Raw genomic sequence first — 25223 nt, forward strand, 5'->3', positions numbered from 1 at the left:
TCTGAACAATTATGCCATAATATTCTTTTGGAAAGTCTTTTAATTTGACATCAAAAAACTATTTGTGGATATGTCACTGTTTAATTGCTTACAGCAATAGTTCACCCAAAACTGGTCATTTACTCACCCTCAAGTTGTTCCAAACCTGAATGAGTTTCTTTCTTCTGTTGAACACAAAAGAAGATATTTTTTAAAGAATGTTGGTAACCAGACTTCCATAGTAGGGTGGGAAATACTATGGAAGTCAATGGATACCATCAACTTTTTGATTGCCAACATTCTTCAAAACCTTTTGTGTTCAGCAGAATAAATTATTTCTTACAGATTTGGAACAACTTGAGGGTGAGTAAATGATGACCATTTTCATTTTTGCTTGAACTATCCCTTTTAGTACTGTAGGTCAGACATTTACTTATCATGCCAACATTGTCACCTCAAAGTTTATAAGCATACTCTTTGTCTCTCCAAAGTAATGGTGTCATTCTTTTGAAAAGTCATAATCTTTAATGAGCCATAAAGTGACATAAAAACCTTTAGAATCAATACTATGTCTTGCTTTCATAGCAAAGATCAGATTTTATTCTTGCCATGCCAACATTTTCACAGGTCCATCCCAAAATCCCCCCCCCCCCCCCCAGATTTTGTGAGATATGAAGTTTTACTGAAGTTTTATGTTTTACTGTTAGCCTGTTGCCCTCTTTTATATACTTTTATATTTTTAGGGCCATATTGTTTTGCTTTTGTAGAATTATGCCATTTAATATTCCTGTGATGTGAAGTCATTTTATTCAATGAGCCATAATGTACTTATTGCTAGCTTTTTGATGTGTCAATGTTTATTTGCTTTAATAACAGTAGCCCAGCAAACAAAAAATTATTCATTTGACAAATGTTATGCAAACGTTAAGGAAGCATTCCACATTAACATTTTTCAAACATTACTTTTGAATGTTCTCTGAAGTAGTAACATTTTAAAAATGATGAACATCCATCTAAAATGTTTCAGGAGAAGAGTTCCATGAGCGATGAATGAATAATGTTTTTGTGCTTATGCTTTGAGAACATTCTTAAAGTCTAGATAACTTCCAACGAACATTCAATTAACGTTACGTTTGTTCATAACTTTGATAGAACCTTGCAAGAATGTTACCTTTAGAACATTCCATTAGCTGGGAAGGTGTGAAATGTAATGTTTACAAAAACTGACCAGCATAAACGATAGCATGCTGCGTGAAACATCTGATAATGTTCTAACTGATGCCACCATTTTTAATCGCTTGTCATTCTTGCAATTTCAACAGATAACTGACCCGAAACTCTCTGAGTCTTTTGATGTTGTGCTTGTCTTTCCTGTTGGAATGGAGGGAAGTTGTTATATTTAAATAAGTGAGTTATTTAGTTCATAAAAATAAAAACAAATCATTTGTTTACACATAATAAAGTATAAAGATAAACTGAAAGGGTTAAATACTCAAGAGTGATGCTCATATTAATCAATAATCATTCATCTTTTGATAATGTGTGTCTTTCCTGTTGAAATGGAGGGAAGTTTTGTTCTTTTTAAACGAGTGAGTTACTCAGTTAATGTAAATTAATCTAATCCTATTAATTTGCACACAATAAAGCATAAAGATGAACTGAAAGGGTTAAATACTAAGGATGGAGGATGTAGTAGGTGCAACTTTGTTATTCATAGCCTAAAACCATCCAGCATTTAAAGGGTTAAATTTTAGTCCTCATGGGGGCATCACAGGCAATGGCACCCTTTCACTTTGTCACTGTCTGGCATTTTTTTATTTTTATCAGAAATCTAAAAATGTAAATTACTGCCCCCTCTGGATGGATCAGGAATAAGGGTCTGTGTCTCCAATCGGAAAGTGAGAACAGTAAACATGCTCTCATTTACAGTTGCATCCTTTTTTGCTTTATACATTGGTCCTCCAAGCTCTCAGTGCAATACCATTACAGTCATCAGTTCAACACTCCATGAGTTTTAACCCCTAAAGGCAGATCAGAGCTACTATCACATAGCAAGGTATAATTCTACAGGTCAAGTTTCAAAAGATCTCTTATTTCATAAACTACTGAAATACTAAAATTGTCACATACACTTGTAAATCCAGCAAGTGTAAATGTTAAGTTTCCCTGTTTGAGGATGGTTGTTCAACTGAGTAAAAATGAATTTGACACCGCAGCCTGCAGTGTTCTTACTGTGATGGATGATTGCCCTCCTAAAAGTGCTTTTTAACAAATTAACTTGTATATTTTTTATAGCCATACTTCTGAACAATTATGCCATAATATTCTTTTGGAAAGTCTTTTAATTTGACATCAAAAAACTATTTGTGGATATGTCACTGTTTAATTGCTTACAGCAATAGTTCACCCAAAACTGGTCATTTACTCACCCTCAAGTTGTTCCAAACCTGAATGAGTTTCTTTCTTCTGTTGAACACAAAAGAAGATATTTTTTAAAGAATGTTGGTAACCAGACTTCCATAGTAGGGTGGGAAATACTATGGAAGTCAATGGATACCATCAACTTTTTGATTGCCAACATTCTTCAAAACCTTTTGTGTTCAGCAGAATAAATTATTTCTTACAGATTTGGAACAACTTGTGGGTGAGTAAATGATGACCATTTTCATTTTTGCTTGAACTATCCCTTTTAGTACTGTAGGTCAGACATTTACTTATCATGCCAACATTGTCACCTCAAAGTTTATAAGCATACTCTTTGTCTCTCCAAAGTAATGGTGTCATTCTTTTGAAAAGTCATAATCTTTAATGAGCCATAAAGTGACATAAAAACCTTTAGAATCAATACTATGTCTTGCTTTCATAGCAAAGATCAGATTTTATTCTTGCCATGCCAACATTTTCACAGGTCCATCCCAAAATCCCCCCCCCCCCAGATTTTGTGAGATATGAAGTTTTACTGAAGTTTTATGTTTTACTGTTAGCCTGTTGCCCTCTTTTATATACTTTTATATTTTTAGGGCCATATTGTTTTGCTTTTGTAGAATTATGCCATTTAATATTCCTGTGATGTGAAGTCATTTTATTCAATGAGCCATAATGTACTTATTGCTAGCTTTTTGATGTGTCAATGTTTATTTGCTTTAATAACAGTAGCCCAGCAAACAAAAAATTATTCATTTGACAAATGTTATGCAAACGTTAAGGAAGCATTCCACATTAACATTTTGCAAACATTACTTTTGAATGTTCTCTGAAGTAGTAACATTTTAAAAATGATGAATATCCATCTAAAATGTTTCAGGAGAAGAGTTCCATGAGCGATGAATGAATAATGTTTTTGTGCTTATGCTTTGAGAACATTCTTAAAGTCTAGATAACTTCCAACGAACATTCAATTAACGTTACGTTTGTTCATAACTTTGATAGAACCTTGCAAGAATGTTACCTTTAGAACATTCCATTAGCTGGGAAGGTGTGAAATGTAATGTTTACAAAAACTGACCAGCATAAACGATAGCATGCTGCGTGAAACATCTGATAATGTTCTAACTGATGCCACCATTTTTAATCGCTTGTCATTCTTGCAATTTCAACAGATAACTGACCCGAAACTCTCTGAGTCTTTTGATGTTGTGCTTGTCTTTCCTGTTGGAATGGAGGGAAGTTGTTATATTTAAATAAGTGAGTTATTTAGTTCATAAAAATAAAAAACAAATCATTTGTTTACACATAATAAAGTATAAAGATAAACTGAAAGGGTTAAATACTCAAGAGTGATGCTCATATTAATCAATAATCATTCATCTTTTGATAATGTGTGTCTTTCCTGTTGAAATGGAGGGAAGTTTTGTTCTTTTTAAACGAGTGAGTTACTCAGTTAATGTAAATTAATCTAATCCTATTAATTTGCACACAATAAAGCATAAAGATGAACTGAAAGGGTTAAATACTAAGGATGGAGGATGTAGTAGGTGCAACTTTGTTATTCATAGCCTAAAACCATCCAGCATTTAAAGGGTTAAATTTTAGTCCTCATGGGGGCATCACAGGCAATGGCACCCTTTCACTTTGTCACTGTCTGGCGTTTTTTTATTTTTATCAGAAATCTAAAAATGTAAATTACTGCCCCCTCTGGATGGATCAGGAATAAGGGTCTGTGTCTCCAATCGGAAAGTGAGAACAGTAAACATGCTCTCATTTACAGTTGCATCCTTTTTTGCTTTATACATTGGTCCTCCAAGCTCTCAGTGCAATACCATTACAGTCATCAGTTCAACACTCCATGAGTTTTAACCCCTAAAGGCAGATCAGAGCTACTATCACATAGCAAGGTATAATTCTACAGGTCAAGTTTCAAAAGATCTCTTATTTCATAAACTACTGAAATACTAAAATTGTCACATACACTTGTAAATCCAGCAAGTGTAAATGTTAAGTTTCCCTGTTTGAGGATGGTTGTTCAACTGAGTAAAAATGAATTTGACACCGCAGCCTGCAGTGTTCTTACTGTGATGGATGATTGCCCTCCTAAAAGTGCTTTTTAACAAATTAACTTGTATATTTTTTATAGCCATACTTCTGAACAATTATGCCATAATATTCTTTTGGAAAGTCTTTTAATTTGACATCAAAAAACTATTTGTGGATATGTCACTGTTTAATTGCTTACAGCAATAGTTCACCCAAAACTGGTCATTTACTCACCCTCAAGTTGTTCCAAACCTGAATGAGTTTCTTTCTTCTGTTGAACACAAAAGAAGATATTTTTTAAAGAATGTTGGTAACCAGACTTCCATAGTAGGGTGGGAAATACTATGGAAGTCAATGGATACCATCAACTTTTTGATTGCCAACATTCTTCAAAACCTTTTGTGTTCAGCAGAATAAATTATTTCTTACAGATTTGGAACAACTTGTGGGTGAGTAAATGATGACCATTTTCATTTTTGCTTGAACTATCCCTTTTAGTACTGTAGGTCAGACATTTACTTATCATGCCAACATTGTCACCTCAAAGTTTATAAGCATACTCTTTGTCTCTCCAAAGTAATGGTGTCATTCTTTTGAAAAGTCATAATCTTTAATGAGCCATAAAGTGACATAAAAACCTTTAGAATCAATACTATGTCTTGCTTTCATAGCAAAGATCAGATTTTATTCTTGCCATGCCAACATTTTCACAGGTCCATCCCAAAATCCCCCCCCCCCCAGATTTTGTGAGATATGAAGTTTTACTGAAGTTTTATGTTTTACTGTTAGCCTGTTGCCCTCTTTTATATACTTTTATATTTTTAGGGCCATATTGTTTTGCTTTTGTAGAATTATGCCATTTAATATTCCTGTGATGTGAAGTCATTTTATTCAATGAGCCATAATGTACTTATTGCTAGCTTTTTGATGTGTCAATGTTTATTTGCTTTAATAACAGTAGCCCAGCAAACAAAAAATTATTCATTTGACAAATGTTATGCAAACGTTAAGGAAGCATTCCACATTAACATTTTTCAAACATTACTTTTGAATGTTCTCTGAAGTAGTTACATTTTAAAAATGATGAACATCCATCTAAAATGTTTCAGGAGAAGAGTTCCATGAGCGATGAATGAATAATGTTTTTGTGCTTATGCTTTGAGAACATTCTTAAAGTCTAGATAACTTCCAACGAACATTCAATTAACGTTACGTTTGTTCATAACTTTGATAGAACCTTGCAAGAATGTTACCTTTAGAACATTCCATTAGCTGGGAAGGTGTGAAATGTAATGTTTACAAAAACTGACCAGCATAAACGATAGCATGCTGCGTGAAACATCTGATAATGTTCTAACTGATGCCACCATTTTTAATCGCTTGTCATTCTTGCAATTTCAACAGATAACTGACCCGAAACTCTCTGAGTCTTTTGATGTTGTGCTTGTCTTTCCTGTTGGAATGGAGGGAAGTTGTTATATTTAAATAAGTGAGTTATTTAGTTCATAAAAATAAAAACAAATCATTTGTTTACACATAATAAAGTATAAAGATAAACTGAAAGGGTTAAATACTCAAGAGTGATGCTCATATTAATCAATAATCATTCATCTTTTGATAATGTGTGTCTTTCCTGTTGAAATGGAGGGAAGTTTTGTTCTTTTTAAACGAGTGAGTTACTCAGTTAATGTAAATTAATCTAATCCTATTAATTTGCACACAATAAAGCATAAAGATGAACTGAATGGGTTAAATACTAAGGATGGAGGATGTAGTAGGTGCAACTTTGTTATTCATAGCCTAAAACCATCCAGCATTTAAAGGGTTAAATTTTAGTCCTCATGGGGGCATCACAGGCAATGGCACCCTTTCACTTTGTCACTTTCTGGCGTTTTTTTATTTTTATCAGAAATCTAAAAATGTAAATTACTGCCCCCTCTGGATGGATCAGGAATAAGGGTCTGTGTCTCCAATCGGAAAGTGAGAACAGTAAACATGCTCTCATTTACAGTTGCATCCTTTTTTGCTTTATACATTGGTCCTCCAAGCTCTCAGTGCAATACCATTACAGTCATCAGTTCAACACTCCATGAGTTTTAACCCCTAAGGGCAGATCAGAGCTACTATCACATAGCAAGGTATAATTCTACAGGTCAAGTTTCAAAAGATCTCTTATTTCATAAACTACTGAAATACTAAAATTGTCACATACACTTGTAAATCCAGCAAGTGTAAATGTTAAGTTTCCCTGTTTGAGGATGGTTGTTCAACTGAGTAAAAATGAATTTGACACCGCAGCCTGCAGTGTTCTTACTGTGATGGATGATTGCCCTCCTAAAAGTGCTTTTTAACAAATTAACTTGTATATTTTTTATAGCCATACTTCTGAACAATTATGCCATAATATTCTTTTGAAAAATCTTTTAATTTGACATCAAAAAACTATTTGTGGATATGTCACTGTTTAATTGCTTACAGCAATAGTTCACCCAAAACTGGTCATTTACTCACCCTCAAGTTGTTCCAAACCTGAATGAGTTTCTTTCTTCTGTTGAACACAAAAGAAGATATTTTTTAAAGAATGTTGGTAACCAGACTTCCATAGTAGGGTGGGAAATACTATGGAAGTCAATGGATAACCATCAACTTTTTGATTGCCAACATTCTTCAAAACCTTTTGTGTTCAGCAGAAGAAATTATTTCTTACAGATTTGGAACAACTTGTGGGTGAGTAAATGATGACCATTTTCATTTTTGCTTGAACTATCCCTTTTAGTACTGTAGGTCAGACATTTACTTATCATGCCAACATTGTCACCTCAAAGTTTATAAGCATACTCTTTGTCTCTCCAAAGTAATGGTGTCATTCTTTTGAAAAGTCATAATCTTTAATGAGCCATAAAGTGACATAAAAACCTTTAGAATCAATACTATGTCTTGCTTTCATAGCAAAGATCAGATTTTATTCTTGCCATGCCAACATTTTCACAGGTCCATCCCAAAATCCCCCCCCCCCCAGATTTTGTGAGATATGAAGTTTTACTGAAGTTTTATGTTTTACTGTTAGCCTGTTGCCCTCTTTTATATACTTTTATATTTTTAGGGCCATATTGTTTTGCTTTTGTAGAATTATGCCATTTAATATTCCTGTGATGTGAAGTCATTTTATTCAATGAGCCATAATGTACTTATTGCTAGCTTTTTGATGTGTCAATGTTTATTTGCTTTAATAACAGTAGCCCAGCAAACAAAAAATTATTCATTTGACAAATGTTATGCAAACGTTAAGGAAGCATTCCACATTAACATTTTGCAAACATTACTTTTGAATGTTCTCTGAAGTAGTAACATTTTAAAAATGATGAATATCCATCTAAAATGTTTCAGGAGAAGAGTTCCATGAGCGATGAATGAATAATGTTTTTGTGCTTATGCTTTGAGAACATTCTTAAAGTCTAGATAACTTCCAACGAACATTCAATTAACGTTACGTTTGTTCATAACTTTGATAGAACCTTGCAAGAATGTTACCTTTAGAACATTCCATTAGCTGGGAAGGTGTGAAATGTAATGTTTACAAAAACTGACCAGCATAAACGATAGCATGCTGCGTGAAACATCTGATAATGTTCTAACTGATGCCACCATTTTTAATCGCTTGTCATTCTTGCAATTTCAACAGATAACTGACCCGAAACTCTCTGAGTCTTTTGATGTTGTGCTTGTCTTTCCTGTTGGAATGGAGGGAAGTTGTTATATTTAAATAAGTGAGTTATTTAGTTCATAAAAATAAAAACAAATCATTTGTTTACACATAATAAAGTATAAAGATAAACTGAAAGGGTTAAATACTCAAGAGTGATGCTCATATTAATCAATAATCATTCATCTTTTGATAATGTGTGTCTTTCCTGTTGAAATGGAGAGAAGTTTTGTTCTTTTTAAACGAGTGAGTTACTCAGTTAATGTAAATTAATCTAATCCTATTAATTTGCACACAATAAAGCATAAAGATGAACTGAATGGGTTAAATACTAAGGATGGAGGATGTAGTAGGTGCAACTTTGTTATTCATAGCCTAAAACCATCCAGCATTTAAAGGGTTAAATTTTAGTCCTCATGGGGGCATCACAGGCAATGGCACCCTTTCACTTTGTCACTGTCTGGCGTTTTTTTATTTTTATCAGAAATCTAAAAATGTAAATTACTGCCCCCTCTGGATGGATCAGGAATAAGGGTCTGTGTCTCCAATCGGAAAGTGAGAACAGTAAACATGCTCTCATTTACAGTTGCATCCTTTTTTGCTTTATACATTGGTCCTCCAAGCTCTCAGTGCAATACCATTACAGTCATCAGTTCAACACTCCATGAGTTTTAACCCCTAAAGGCAGATCAGAGCTACTATCACATAGCAAGGTATAATTCTACAGGTCAAGTTTCAAAAGATCTCTTATTTCATAAACTACTGAAATACTAAAATTGTCACATACACTTGTAAATCCAGCAAGTGTAAATGTTAAGTTTCCCTGTTTGAGGATGGTTGTTCAACTGAGTAAAAATGAATTTGACACCGCAGCCTGCAGTGTTCTTACTGTGATGGATGATTGCCCTCCTAAAAGTGCTTTTTAACAAATTAACTTGTATATTTTTTATAGCCATACTTCTGAACAATTATGCCATAATATTCTTTTGGAAAGTCTTTTAATTTGACATCAAAAAACTATTTGTGGATATGTCACTGTTTAATTGCTTACAGCAATAGTTCACCCAAAACTGGTCATTTACTCACCCTCAAGTTGTTCCAAACCTGAATGAGTTTCTTTCTTCTGTTGAACACAAAAGAAGATATTTTTTAAAGAATGTTGGTAACCAGACTTCCATAGTAGGGTGGGAAATACTATGGAAGTCAATGGATACCATCAACTTTTTGATTGCCAACATTCTTCAAAACCTTTTGTGTTCAGCAGAATAAATTATTTCTTACAGATTTGGAACAACTTGTGGGTGAGTAAATGATGACCATTTTCATTTTTGCTTGAACTATCCCTTTTAGTACTGTAGGTCAGACATTTACTTATCATGCCAACATTGTCACCTCAAAGTTTATAAGCATACTCTTTGTCTCTCCAAAGTAATGGTGTCATTCTTTTGAAAAGTCATAATCTTTAATGAGCCATAAAGTGACATAAAAACCTTTAGAATCAATACTATGTCTTGCTTTCATAGCAAAGATCAGATTTTATTCTTGCCATGCCAACATTTTCACAGGTCCATCCCAAAATCCCCCCCCCCCCCCAGATTTTGTGAGATATGAAGTTTTACTGAAGTTTTATGTTTTACTGTTAGCCTGTTGCCCTCTTTTATATACTTTTATATTTTTAGGGCCATATTGTTTTGCTTTTGTAGAATTATGCCATTTAATATTCCTGTGATGTGAAGTCATTTTATTCAATGAGCCATAATGTACTTATTGCTAGCTTTTTGATGTGTCAATGTTTATTTGCTTTAATAACAGTAGCCCAGCAAACAAAAAATTATTCATTTGACAAATGTTATGCAAACGTTAAGGAAGCATTCCACATTAACATTTTTCAAACATTACTTTTGAATGTTCTCTGAAGTAGTTACATTTTAAAAATGATGAACATCCATCTAAAATGTTTCAGGAGAAGAGTTCCATGAGCGATGAATGAATAATGTTTTTGTGCTTATGCTTTGAGAACATTCTTAAAGTCTAGATAACTTCCAACGAACATTCAATTAACGTTACGTTTGTTCATAACTTTGATAGAACCTTGCAAGAATGTTACCTTTAGAACATTCCATTAGCTGGGAAGGTGTGAAATGTAATGTTTACAAAAACTGACCAGCATAAACGATAGCATGCTGCGTGAAACATCTGATAATGTTCTAACTGATGCCACCATTTTTAATCGCTTGTCATTCTTGCAATTTCAACAGATAACTGACCCGAAACTCTCTGAGTCTTTTGATGTTGTGCTTGTCTTTCCTGTTGGAATGGAGGGAAGTTGTTATATTTAAATAAGTGAGTTATTTAGTTCATAAAAATAAAAACAAATCATTTGTTTACACATAATAAAGTATAAAGATAAACTGAAAGGGTTAAATACTCAAGAGTGATGCTCATATTAATCAATAATCATTCATCTTTTGATAATGTGTGTCTTTCCTGTTGAAATGGAGGGAAGTTTTGTTCTTTTTAAACGAGTGAGTTACTCAGTTAATGTAAATTAATCTAATCCTATTAATTTGCACACAATAAAGCATAAAGATGAACTGAATGGGTTAAATACTAAGGATGGAGGATGTAGTAGGTGCAACTTTGTTATTCATAGCCTAAAACCATCCAGCATTTAAAGGGTTAAATTTTAGTCCTCATGGGGGCATCACAGGCAATGGCACCCTTTCACTTTGTCACTTTCTGGCGTTTTTTTATTTTTATCAGAAATCTAAAAATGTAAATTACTGCCCCCTCTGGATGGATCAGGAATAAGGGTCTGTGTCTCCAATCGGAAAGTGAGAACAGTAAACATGCTCTCATTTACAGTTGCATCCTTTTTTGCTTTATACATTGGTCCTCCAAGCTCTCAGTGCAATACCATTACAGTCATCAGTTCAACACTCCATGAGTTTTAACCCCTAAGGGCAGATCAGAGCTACTATCACATAGCAAGGTATAATTCTACAGGTCAAGTTTCAAAAGATCTCTTATTTCATAAACTACTGAAATACTAAAATTGTCACATACACTTGTAAATCCAGCAAGTGTAAATGTTAAGTTTCCCTGTTTGAGGATGGTTGTTCAACTGAGTAAAAATGAATTTGACACCGCAGCCTGCAGTGTTCTTACTGTGATGGATGATTGCCCTCCTAAAAGTGCTTTTTAACAAATTAACTTGTATATTTTTTATAGCCATACTTCTGAACAATTATGCCATAATATTCTTTTGAAAAATCTTTTAATTTGACATCAAAAAACTATTTGTGGATATGTCACTGTTTAATTGCTTACAGCAATAGTTCACCCAAAACTGGTCATTTACTCACCCTCAAGTTGTTCCAAACCTGAATGAGTTTCTTTCTTCTGTTGAACACAAAAGAAGATATTTTTTAAAGAATGTTGGTAACCAGACTTCCATAGTAGGGTGGGAAATACTATGGAAGTCAATGGATAACCATCAACTTTTTGATTGCCAACATTCTTCAAAACCTTTTGTGTTCAGCAGAAGAAATTATTTCTTACAGATTTGGAACAACTTGTGGGTGAGTAAATGATGACCATTTTCATTTTTGCTTGAACTATCCCTTTTAGTACTGTAGGTCAGACATTTACTTATCATGCCAACATTGTCACCTCAAAGTTTATAAGCATACTCTTTGTCTCTCCAAAGTAATGGTGTCATTCTTTTGAAAAGTCATAATCTTTAATGAGCCATAAAGTGACATAAAAACCTTTAGAATCAATACTATGTCTTGCTTTCATAGCAAAGATCAGATTTTATTCTTGCCATGCCAACATTTTCACAGGTCCATCCCAAAATCCCCCCCCCCCCAGATTTTGTGAGATATGAAGTTTTACTGAAGTTTTATGTTTTACTGTTAGCCTGTTGCCCTCTTTTATATACTTTTATATTTTTAGGGCCATATTGTTTTGCTTTTGTAGAATTATGCCATTTAATATTCCTGTGATGTGAAGTCATTTTATTCAATGAGCCATAATGTACTTATTGCTAGCTTTTTGATGTGTCAATGTTTATTTGCTTTAATAACAGTAGCCCAGCAAACAAAAAATTATTCATTTGACAAATGTTATGCAAACGTTAAGGAAGCATTCCACATTAACATTTTGCAAACATTACTTTTGAATGTTCTCTGAAGTAGTAACATTTTAAAAATGATGAATATCCATCTAAAATGTTTCAGGAGAAGAGTTCCATGAGCGATGAATGAATAATGTTTTTGTGCTTATGCTTTGAGAACATTCTTAAAGTCTAGATAACTTCCAACGAACATTCAATTAACGTTACGTTTGTTCATAACTTTGATAGAACCTTGCAAGAATGTTACCTTTAGAACATTCCATTAGCTGGGAAGGTGTGAAATGTAATGTTTACAAAAACTGACCAGCATAAACGATAGCATGCTGCGTGAAACATCTGATAATGTTCTAACTGATGCCACCATTTTTAATCGCTTGTCATTCTTGCAATTTCAACAGATAACTGACCCGAAACTCTCTGAGTCTTTTGATGTTGTGCTTGTCTTTCCTGTTGGAATGGAGGGAAGTTGTTATATTTAAATAAGTGAGTTATTTAGTTCATAAAAATAAAAACAAATCATTTGTTTACACATAATAAAGTATAAAGATAAACTGAAAGGGTTAAATACTCAAGAGTGATGCTCATATTAATCAATAATCATTCATCTTTTGATAATGTGTGTCTTTCCTGTTGAAATGGAGAGAAGTTTTGTTCTTTTTAAACGAGTGAGTTACTCAGTTAATGTAAATTAATCTAATCCTATTAATTTGCACACAATAAAGCATAAAGATGAACTGAATGGGTTAAATACTAAGGATGGAGGATGTAGTAGGTGCAACTTTGTTATTCATAGCCTAAAACCATCCAGCATTTAAAGGGTTAAATTTTAGTCCTCATGGGGGCATCACAGGCAATGGCACCCTTTCACTTTGTCACTGTCTGGCGTTTTTTTATTTTTATCAGAAATCTAAAAATGTAAATTACTGCCCCCTCTGGATGGATCAGGAATAAGGGTCTGTGTCTCCAATCGGAAAGTGAGAACAGTAAACATGCTCTCATTTACAGTTGCATCCTTTTTTGCTTTATACATTGGTCCTCCAAGCTCTCAGTGCAATACCATTACAGTCATCAGTTCAACACTCCATGAGTTTTAACCCCTAAAGGCAGATCAGAGCTACTATCACATAGCAAGGTATAATTCTACAGGTCAAGTTTCAAAAGATCTCTTATTTCATAAACTACTGAAATACTAAAATTGTCACATACACTTGTAAATCCAGCAAGTGTAAATGTTAAGTTTCCCTGTTTGAGGATGGTTGTTCAACTGAGTAAAAATGAATTTGACACCGCAGCCTGCAGTGTTCTTACTGTGATGGATGATTGCCCTCCTAAAAGTGCTTTTTAACAAATTAACTTGTATATTTTTTATAGCCATACTTCTGAACAATTATGCCATAATATTCTTTTGAAAAATCTTTTAATTTGACATCAAAAAACTATTTGTGGATATGTCACTGTTTAATTGCTTACAGCAATAGTTCACCCAAAACTGGTCATTTACTCACCCTCAAGTTGTTCCAAACCTGAATGAGTTTCTTTCTTCTGTTGAACAAAAAAGAAGATATTTTTTAAAGAATGTTGGTAACCAGACTTCCATAGTAGGGTGGGAAATACTATGGAAGTCAATGGATAACCATCAACTTTTTGATTGCCAACATTCTTCAAAACCTTTTGTGTTCAGCAGAAGAAATTATTTCATACAGATTTGGAACAACTTGAGGGTGAGTAAATGATGACCATTTTCATTTTTGCTTGAACTATCCCTTTTAGTACTGTAGGTCAGACATTTACTTATCATGCCAACATTGTCACCCCAAAGTTTATAAGCATACTCTTTGTCTCTCCAAAGTAATGGTGTCATTCTTTTGAAAAGTCATAATCTTTAATGAGCCATAAAGTGACATAAAAACATTTATTGGATCTTTAAAATCAATACTATGTCTTGCTTTCATAGCAAAGATCAGATTTTATTCTTGCCATGCCAACATTTTCACAGGTCCATCCCAAAATCCCCCCCCCCCCCCAGATTTTGTGAGATATGAAGTTTTACTGAAGTTTTATGTTTTACTGTTAGCCTGTTGCCCTCTTTTATATACTTTTATATTTTTAGGGCCATATTGTTTTGCTTTTGTAGAATTATGCCATTTAATATTCCTGTGATGTGAAGTCATTTTATTCAATGAGCCATAATGTACTTATTGCTAGCTTTTTGATGTGTCAATGTTTATTTGCTTTAATAACAGTAGCCCAGCAAACAAAAAATTATTCATTTGACAAATGTTATGCAAACGTTAAGGAAGCATTCCACATTAACATTTTGCAAACATTACTTTTGAATGTTCTCTGAAGTAGTAACATTTTAAAAATGATGAATATCCATCTAAAATGTTTCAGGAGAAGAGTTCCATGAGTGATGAATGAATAATGTTTTTGTGCTTATGCTTTGAGAACATTCTTAAAGTCTAGATAACTTCCAACGAACATTCAATTAACGTTACGTTTGTTCATAACTTTGATAGAACCTTGCAAGAATGTTACCTTTAGAACATTCCATTAGCTGGGAAGGTGTGAAATGTAATGTTTACAAAAACTGACCAGCATAAACGATAGCATGCTGCGTGAAACATCTGATAATGTTCTAACTGATGCCACAATTTTTAATCGCTTGTCATTCTTGCAATTTCAACAGATAACTGACCCGAAACTCTGATTATGCTTTGCTAAAATGTCTGCTTTTTTTTTCTCTCCCTCTGTTCTGCTGCAGGTACTCGGAAGGACAAAAACAAGATCTCCATTTGTGACATCCAGCCTTCTCACTGCAACGTAAGAGCTCATTTTCCTGTCCTAACTGGTTAGAGGTGACACTCATTCTCTATTAAACTAAGTAAAAATGTGACCTTTTCTTCCAAGCATACAATGCATATTATTTTCTTAGCTATTCATTGTAATCTGTCGGCACTGTGTTTTATAAAATGAACCCACACAAAGCCCAGTTCAGTCAGTCACCACGCATGTGTCAAGAACTTGACTCTCTTACAGCTGTTCAAATGGCAGCTGACATGCACTGTTGCCCGACAGCCTCTCCTTTCAGCGGTATATTCATCCTTTGTTTACGCTTTAGTGGCTTGTCTCACTTAACCAGATAAGCCACAACAGGACATACCTGCTTCCTGAATTTTTACACACAACATCCTCATTCATGAAACACGAGTGGAATGAATAAAACCTTATGTAAATGTTGCATTAAATTAAATGTAAGAAATCCATTCAGCATGTGTTTGATGTCTGAGGCCCATAAACTGTTTTTCCCTCGTAGACCGTATCATTTTTGACTCATGCATTAGTATTAGACTAGTCAGAATTTCCTCTTTTTTTTAAATATATATATATAGGCAACCAAAATGTTCTCTAATTTACTCATCTGCTCCCAATAGTTATTAACTCCTGTCTATAAGTGACGAGATTCATTACTGAACTTGTCAGAGCGCATTGCAGCCATTTTCCATGCAAGGTGTGTGTGTTCTTCAGAAAGGGGATTCTGGAAAAGCTGCATTTTTTCCCCCTCTCCCTTCTAAACCAATCGGCATCGCTGTAGAATGAGTCACTCCCACACCCTGCCCTTTTTTTGACAAAGAGGGAGGGGCTGTTTCTCAGACCGGACAGTGAAATGGTGGCTGCTTGTACAAAAACAGCAGCAGCATCATTAGGATCTGAACGGCTACAGACGCATTGAAAGGTAAGATTAATAGCTTAAAGCAGGGGTCTCCAAACTCGGTCCTGGAGGGCCGCTGTCCTGCAGAGTTTAGCTCCAACCCCAATTAAACACACCTGAACCAGCTAATCAGTGTCTTACTAGGGCCTAGCAAAATACTGATTAGCTGGTTCAGGTGTGTTTATTTGGGGTTGGAGCTAAACTCTACAGAACAGTGGCCCTCCAGGACCGAGTTTGGAGACCCCTGGCTTAAAGCATTCTCCTGCTTAAACGTGTATCCTGTGACATGAGTGTGGAATGATATTGCTGCATCATATATAACCCAATATGCTTTGCCGTTCATCTAACCTCCCTCTTAAGCTAATTATGTTAGCCTGTTTACATGTCAGACTGCCATTCATTCAGTCTAGAAACCTGACTAAGATGAACTGCATGTTATACAAGAAACTCTGTTCCATTTAGAAAATCTTTTCGTTTATTATAAGGAAAACACGAGTAAAGCTACATGCATGACGACATTCATTATGCCATGTGGTTTGATGGGAATGTCAAGCCAAACGTGCTTATCAACTGCATTGTTTTAGTTTTAGAATTACTAGTTTTGTTTGTTTTTCTGTGCAAACCGTTTTTTAATTAGTACTTTATATTGAATATCTTATTTTATGTGAATATGAATCGATGCTTTCTGTGAACTACCTTTCTGAAAGCACAGCCTGTAAATAAAATGTAATGTATGTTTTTTTTTAAAGTTTAGATAATTTAAATATCTACAGGTATGTCCCTGGCGTGAAAGTAAAATTTTAGTTACTCATTTGGTAATAAATCAACTGTACGTTGTTCCCTCACTCAACATAGCAGATTCAGAACTGGACAGCATCCAGGTGTATTCCAGTAGAGACTGATGTTAATAGCTAATCTAACATCTTGATACTGTAATATGTGTAAAAATACAAAACGCACTCAAATATTAAGTAAAATAATCAATTTTGAAATTTAGCATTGAATTAAATGAAAGTTTACATTTTAAAATAGATTTAAATATATTTTTTTTTCAGTAAAAATGTACAGTATATTCAAATGGAGAAGAGCCCACAAAGCATTTCTCTATTTTAACACTTCGAGTTCAGTTTCAAAATAGTGAAATGCGTTGTTGAATTGCCCTCTCTGTAAAGTATACACGATGATGGCGTCTAAAGATTTTGAAGCAGAGGGAAAAAAAATACTTAGCATATACACTGCCCGGCCAAAAAAAAAGTTGCTGTTTGGATTTAAATAGGCAAATAATTAAGGGTCAATGATTTTTATGTTTCTAGCTTATGTGTTTGGCAACAGTTCTTCTAACCCTAATTGATAGTTGTTTAAGAAATGAAAAGCTACACATTCCATGTAGGAAGACACACCATGGCCATATTCCAGGATGACAATGTCAAAATAAATGTCAAGAGGTGCATCATTTTTGGTCAAGATCTTGTATTGACAATGCAAGAGTCCAGCACTCTGTAAAGTCTCCTCCAGCACATCCCAAATATTTTCAATGAATTTAACGTCTGGACTCAGAGGTGAAAATGATTCTTCATGCTTCCTTCCAAACATTCTTTCACAGTTTGAGCCAGATGAATCTTGACAGTCATCCTGGAATATGGCCATGATGGGTCTTCCTACATGGTTGTTTAAGGGAGGCAAAAAAACTACACACTCCATCAATTAGGGTTAAAAGAACTGTTGCCAAACATATAACATGCTAAAAAAGAATCACTGCAATACTGATCCAATCATAGACTCTTAAGCATTTTCTTATTTAAATCCAGACAGCGACTATTTTTTGTCCGGGGGGTGTAAATCCTGTGGGGTGTAAAACAGGTCATTCTTTCTCTGCTTGCCAATGCAATACAAAAGTAGTGCAACGCTCTTAATACTGTTTATCACAGCTAAAAATGTTTTTAAAGAATAGCATGTTTTGTATATTTAAAATAAAAAAGCATGCCAGTTGTTGAATGTTCAGGACAGAAGTGTTGAAGTGTAATTATGGTCTGTTCCGTTAATAATAAGAACATGTTCCCTTTTATTTCAGAATCAGATAAGACTGAAAGACTAGAAGAACCAAAGTCCAAGATTCAGACCCATCTATGGCAGAAAAACAAGAGATCAAAGCGACTGCGGTCAAAGTGCTTTTCTATGTGGAGAAAATCTCCTGTTTGCCTCCTCCATAAATCCTCTCTTTGGGATTGTGACTTCAGTGGTCGGGGTTGTCAGGAAAGGCCTCGGGGGGGAGGAGGAACATGAGATGGCCAAGGACTTCGAGCAGATTCACGAAAAGCTGAAAACCATCTCAGAGAAGAACAAGGAGGTGCTCCAACAGATCCGCATTGATGAGATCAACGAGATTTACGGTAAACACGAGGAAGTCATCAAACATCAGTACAGTGCTTTCAACACCATGTTGGAAAGGGTAAAACTGGACCCTGAGAACTCGGATCACCACATGCAGGAGTTTGTGAAGATCTACGAGAAGGACAAGAGCAATTTGAGCTTAGATGTGTTTTATCGTGGTGTGAAGGGCGAAGCTCTGTTTGGGAGGTCCATCCTACAAGTGTACCTGGAGAGCTGTCAAAGGAACAAAAAGGTGATGGAGGCCCGCTGCTCTCACGTGGCCCACCTGTTTCACATCGGCCTTATGTCGCTGATGGCCTACTGCACCGCCACTGAAGATGACGAGGATGAAGTGAGAGCGAAATGGGGTCCGAAGGTCATTGAGATTCAAGACAAAATGCAAGAAGTTCTGGATCAATGCACTGAGGAAAACTGAAGTCGCACTGAACAATTGCTGAGACAAATCTATTTCACATGCTGAAAGTTTTAATGTAACAAGCAATCTTGAATACTGAAGTTTCAATAAATCCTGGGGGGTGTAAAACGGGTCATTTTCTCTGCTTGCCAATGGACTTTTCAATGCAATACTAAAGTAGTGCAACGCTCTTAATACTGTTTATCACAGCCAATTTTTTTTTTTAAAGAATAGCATGTTTTGGTCATTATTGTGATTGATTATATTGTAAAAATATAGATTTCTAATGATGTCTGTTTCATGTTATTTCAAATTATTATATAATTATTTGTTATTCTTTGCACAATAATGTTTTGTTATTCTTTGCACAATAAATGGATTCTTTTTTTTTCTCTCATATGGCAGTTTGTTGTCATGTTATATGACCAAATGTGATTTCTGCTGAGTCAATTTGTGATGTGATCACTGACTGTAGAATGCAGGTGAATATGGAAATTGCTTTGAATGCAAAGTAATTTGCATTAAATGCAAAGTTTTTAAAGTTTCAGAAACAGATTGCAGTGGTTGCTCAGTCTAATCTAAAAAAAATGTTTAAAGGAATATTGCGAGTTCAAGTTTAATAAACAGCATTTATGGCATAATATCGATTACAACTTCCAGTTTCTTTCTTTCTGGGTTATGAAGGGGCACTTATAATAGAAGTAAAAGTGGTGGATGGGTCTTCTTTTGGTGCTCCCTCAGCACTTTGTGCATGGTGGGAGATGCGGCGCAGCATACATTCATACATGCAGCCATTCATACATAGTCATACATGCGTACATACAGACATGCGTACATTGTCATACGTACATACCGGTAGTCATACATGCGTACATAGTCATACATGCGTACAAACCGGTAGTCATACATGTATTCATACATGCGTACATTGTCATACGTACATAGTCATACATGCATTCATACATGCATACAATCAGTCACGTGCGTGCGTTCAGTCAGTCATGCATGCGTACATTCAGTCAGTCATACATGCGTACATTGTCATCCATACAGTAAAACCACAGAATTCCTTTTTTTTACATAACTGTGTCTATACACACAAACATATATTTACAAACTTGTTAGATGCGTTTATAGATGGCTACATATATGAAGAAGAAAAAACACCTAACCCTAAAAAAAAATCTAACAAAAGGTTTCTCAGCTGTTTTTGTAATATTAGGTGTCCTTAATAACATACTAAAAGTTTACCAAAGTTTGACCACTAGAAAGGTGTAATTTTCAAGATGGCGTCCAAGATGGGCAGGAAGCTGTTAAAATATCCTAACTCCTTCATTATATGACCTAGCCAAGTAATCTTAGTGTCTAACCCCATGTTTTCAGGGTCTATGAATCCATTGGACTGACATGATTACATACTTATGGAATACATAATTTTGTGAGATTACTGTAAGGTTTTATCTTTGTTTGGAGAGAACCAGAGATGTAAACAATTTAGCCTATGTCATGTAACTCCTACTCCCTAAACCCCTTTGTTGTTGTTAAAACATAGACTTGACATTCAATGTAAAAGTTATTGCACTCAAAAGTAACTTAAATTGGAGTTGTATAACTTTGATCATAAACAACTCTGAATTAGCCCGAATAGAGGCCTGTGTGTGAAGTTGAGCTCTCTAAAATGGTCACTCATTTCAATTTGAATAAGCTAATGCATATGTAATGCATGTAATAACCTCACGTGGCAGCCCTGTTTTGACTAATTTTACAGTACCACACAGTTCTAATGAATTCATCTTCTATTGGAATCAAAAGAATGGTTATGAACCACAGAAACCACCAACACTAGACAATACGCTAGGAGAAACATGCAATATTTAAGGGAAATTGTTCTTATTTTTCGCATAAATATGTTTAACCAATTGCTTCAATATATAATTGTACCAGGGCTCCAGAGTGCGACCAAATGGTCGCATTTTGCGACTAAAATTTGAGACTGTGCGACTGAATTTTACATCCAGTCGCACATGTGCGACCAGTAAATTTGCCTGCTGTCGGTACTGGAGAAATTAAGAAAATACACTTACTAATTATAATTGATAGACATTATGTCTGGCAAATTTCTATCTTTGCCAGCCGTTTCTATATGAGATAATATTAAACCATTTGTCCGTGATGCATTTTTGCCATTCGCAATCCAGAAGAGAGAGAGAAAGAGCGCTCTCTCACGTGGAGCTACAGCAAACACAACACCACAGTCAGCTTAATGAGGGACGATGGCCAAGAACTAAACAAAAGTTTAGTCTGCTTAAACTTTAGGGATGTGCTGTGATATTAATCTAATTTTATTTTCGATTTTGGCTTCCAAGAATTATAAAAAGATGGAATGAGGTAAAACTATTCCTATAGCCTTGTTCCGTCGAGCTCATCCTTCCCTTCGCAGCTGCTGTCATTTCTCCCTAAACCTAAACTAAACATCAGATTCAGTGATAGTTAAACTGCAGTCTCTATTGTTGCTAAACTGCGGGATGTGTTTGATAATAAAGAGCTATTAAATGCACAATAATTCGCGCAAGAGACGCTGTTTCCAACTTCAAGGCGGCTTATGTGTGTGTGCTGCGAAATGGACAGACTTGCACTTAATATTTTAGGCTTCGTGTGCGCGTCTAAACCATCAAATAAACAACAAATAGCTGGTGTCAAAATTACCGGATTGGAGAGTAGTTATTTTAACAGTTTTTATCTTAAATGGGCGTAAATAGTTTGGAGAAATCGGAGAAAATGATATTATTAATTCTACATTCGATCGGTCTTAAAGGGGCAGCGTCTAATAAACCTGCTGACGATTGAGCCATTCATTCAAATCGAACAAAAGGCAAATAGAAAATATTCACATCTCTTGAATTAATAACTTTAGCTTTTATAAGCATTAATCTATCAATTTATACAGTGAAAACTATGCAGTGTTATTTTACATTTCATTACTTTATTAGATTTCTTTGCAGGTTTGTTCTTTACTGTAATATTAATGTTAGCAGACCTTCCGAATGCCTGCACACTGGTCCATTTACAAATAGATGTTTTATATTTTGTTCAAACTTTGCGGTTTCTTTTGCTATGGATATTTTACTTTTCAGATTATAAATCCATGTTAATTATGTTCTTAATTATGTTTTTTTTTTTTATAAAAAAAAAAAAAATTAAGTATAATAAAAAGAACTGGTAAGAATACTGTTAAAGTACCGGATCGATAAGCAGTATCGGTAAGAGTAGTAATACCATTAAAACCTTAACGATACCGATCCCTATTAGTAATACAGTGGAAATTAGTAGATTTGGTTAGCATGTTGATTTACGGTGTGCGCCCCTAAAATTTCTGGTTGTGCCCCTAAAATTTTCAGTTGGGGGCCACTGTGCTCCTAGTGAAAAAAGTTAGTCTGGAGCCCTGTGTACTTGTAATCAGTTATCTATCATGCAAATATGCTAATTAGAATATTCCAAGGCCAAAACATGTATCAGGCACCAGTATTCCTGATCTAGGAGGAATACAAAGGAGTAATGGTCATTAAGGACCTGACGGTCGCCATTTTGAAAATAGGGCCTTTCTTGGAGTCAAACGTTGAGTATGTTTAAGTACATCTGATACTACTGTGAACCACTGAGAAACCTTTTGTTAGAATTCTTTGGGGTCAAGTCATATTTGCAGCTGACTATTAATCGATTTGACCGTTATATCCAATTATACAACTTGGTTGCCCTAAAAATGTAAACCCTGGAAAAAACAATACATTATAATTCCAAAAGAATTCTTTACAGCTCAAATAATGTGCACACTATAACATAATTAATGTAAGAGATTTTAAAATAATATTAAAAGCTTTATATTTCTGCTTTTAAGTCCTCAAAAAAATGACCTAATTTTCCTCCATTATAAGTGTAAAAGAAAAAGGAGCGCAATGTTTCTTGCAATAATCAACATTATGCCACAAATGCTGATTGAGCTTAACCTAAATTAAACCCGCAATACTCCTTGTAAATCAGTGTTTTTAAAATAATTTGTTTATCTCTGAGATTGTGATCTGTTTCCTTCTTCAGGTGAACTATAAGATAAGAGCTTAATACCGTCTTCCTCCAGACACAATGGCTGAGATCTTCGACGACCCAGAGAAGCTGAAGAGGGGCCTTGTGAAGGTTCTATAATGTGTGGCCACCATCTCGTCGGCAGCAGCGGTGGTCAATCCCATCTTCGGCGTGGCCGGCTCTCTCATCCGGGTGGTGCTGCACCATGTGGACGATGAAGACATTCAGAAACTCAAACGTGAGTTTGGCAGCGTGAATCGAGCCCTGGATGAAATTTCGCAGCAGAACCGTCAGGCCCTTCTGCAAATCAGGAAGGAGACATTGGACAGACAGTACCACGATGTGGAAGAAAACATTCGCAATCAGTTCCGCAAATTCATGGAGATCGTGGAGGCCAAGCCGGAGAACCTGCAACGCAAGTGGGAAGATTTCGTCGAGAGCTACATGAATGACAACGAAGACCAGAACATGAACACGCTTTACGAAGGCGTGATCGGGAAGCGCAAACTCTTCAGCAAGCCCATCCTGGAGGTGTACATGAAGCATTCGCAGGGTGACCAGCACGTCATGGAAAACCTCTGCACGCGACTCGCCTACCTCTTCTGCATCGGGTTCATCTCTATGATGGGCTACTACGGCATCATAGGGGACGACTTGGAATCTCGGAACGAGGAGTGGGAAGAGAATATGAAGAATGTGCAGGAGAAAATGCAAGAGGTGCTGAGGAGATGCAAGTGATCGTGATGATGCCTTTCTGCACAACCAACGCTCTTTATTGCCTTCGTGCTTTGCCTTTTCCTGTAATGGACTTCATCGACCTGCAGCATTATCCTCCAAATGAGTGCAGGTCATGCTGACTGTTACGCAGTGATGCCATCTCATTTCCTGTAATCTGCTTCTTGTTTTTGTTTTTTAATCACATGATCACATTTCTTCATGCCTTGCCTCAGTTTAACACAATGTGACAAACATATTTCACTCTAATCTACAGAATGCTGGCTGTGGTTATATAAATATTAAAGTTCGAATGCCTTCATAAGCAGTGTCACCTTCATCAGTACAAAACATCAACAGTAAATAAATATAATGTACAATGAAATTATCTATCTGTCTATCTATTAATCATTATCTATCTTCACAAACGTGTTGCAAAAATAAAGAGCATACAATTGTATGTCTGTGCATACTCAAATCAAATTTGGGGCAGGGGCATACTTGAATCTATTTAGTAAGTTCAAGTATGCATTTAATTGTATCCTGTGTGTCATTTTTAGTTCCACTAGAACAGATTATCAGAGCATATATTTTAATATAAAAAGTGAAATCTAAACTGAAGGTTTCTTTTTGCATTCCTTTGACCCTTTTATTTGGGATAAATGAAAATACTATAGGCCTACTTGATGTGCTTGCTATACTGAGACCCAATGTACAGTGCATGTTTAGTCTGACACAACTGAAGTTCATCGAGAGATAATCATGTTTGTTTGAAATGTATTTATCTATAAAGCACTGGCATATATATAAATGCCCCTATATGTGTACTTTTTGAATGTCTCAAGGATTGGAACATGTTACCTTCCTAATCATTATTAAAATACATTTTCTTGTTATTCAGTCTTTGGAATGCTGTTGCACTTGTAACGCTGTACAATATTGTTACATTTTTCAATAAAGATACAAGGAAATATCCCAAGTTGTTTTGACTTACAGACACTTAAGGCTTTTTAAATGTTTTTGAAAGAAACCTCTTATGCTCACCAAGGCTGCATTTATTTGATCAAAAATACAGTACAAACAGTAATACTGTGAAATGTTACAATTAACTGGTTTCTGTTGTAATATATTTTAAAATGTAATTTATTTATGTAATACAAAGCAGCCATTCAGTGACGGTGTCACAAGATCTTTCAGAAATCATTCTAAGATCATTTCTTAATATTATCAATGTTAAAAACAGTTTTAGCTGCATATTTATTTTGTGGGAATCATGATACACTGCCATTCAAAAGTAAAAAAAATTATTGATACTTTGATTTAGCAAAGGCACATTAAATTGACCAAAACAAACGACAGTAAACACATTTACCAAATTAATAAATATTACAAAAAAAGTTATATTTATAATAAATTATGTTCTTTTGAATTTTCTATTCTATTGGGGGGGATTCTTTTTAAACGCATAACTGTGTTTAACATTAATAATAATATTAATAAATGTTTCTTGAGCAGCAAATCAACATATTAGAATGATTTCTGAAGGATCATGTGACACTGAAGACTGGAGTAATGATGCTGAAAATACAGCTTTGATCACAGGAATATTACATTTTTAAAATATATTACAACAGAAAACAGT

General features: G+C 34.9%; 1 protein-coding gene and 1 pseudogene across 4 annotated transcripts in view; both read left to right on the plus strand.

Annotated features, from left to right (window-relative positions):
• Positions 1–24554, plus strand: part of LOC307139075 (protein rapunzel-like) — a 52769-nt gene extending 28215 nt beyond the window's left edge. The window contains exons 1-4 of one of the 3 annotated variants that reach the window (XM_079837880.1): positions 10414–10498; positions 12692–12776; positions 15058–15116; positions 22883–24554. In XM_079837880.1, coding sequence (XP_079694006.1) covers positions 23246–23605 — 360 coding nt within the window. In that variant the 5' untranslated portion in view covers positions 10414–10498; positions 12692–12776; positions 15058–15116; positions 22883–23245 and the 3' untranslated portion in view covers positions 23606–24554. Of the gene's footprint in view, positions 1–10413; positions 10499–12691; positions 12777–15057; positions 15117–22882 lie in introns of those variants that run through there. The other 2 variants (XM_079837879.1, XM_079837878.1) reach the window with 2 other exon arrangements.
• Positions 18132–19936, plus strand: LOC307139071 (protein rapunzel-like; annotated as a pseudogene). Its single transcript has one exon. The product of its transcript is annotated as a protein rapunzel-like (transcript).
• Positions 24555–25223: the final 669 nt, after the last annotated feature.

This window comes from Gobio gobio (assembly GCF_949357685.1).
Source record: "Gobio gobio genome assembly, chromosome: 15".
NCBI classification, from domain to species: Eukaryota; Metazoa; Chordata; class Actinopteri; order Cypriniformes; family Gobionidae; genus Gobio; species Gobio gobio.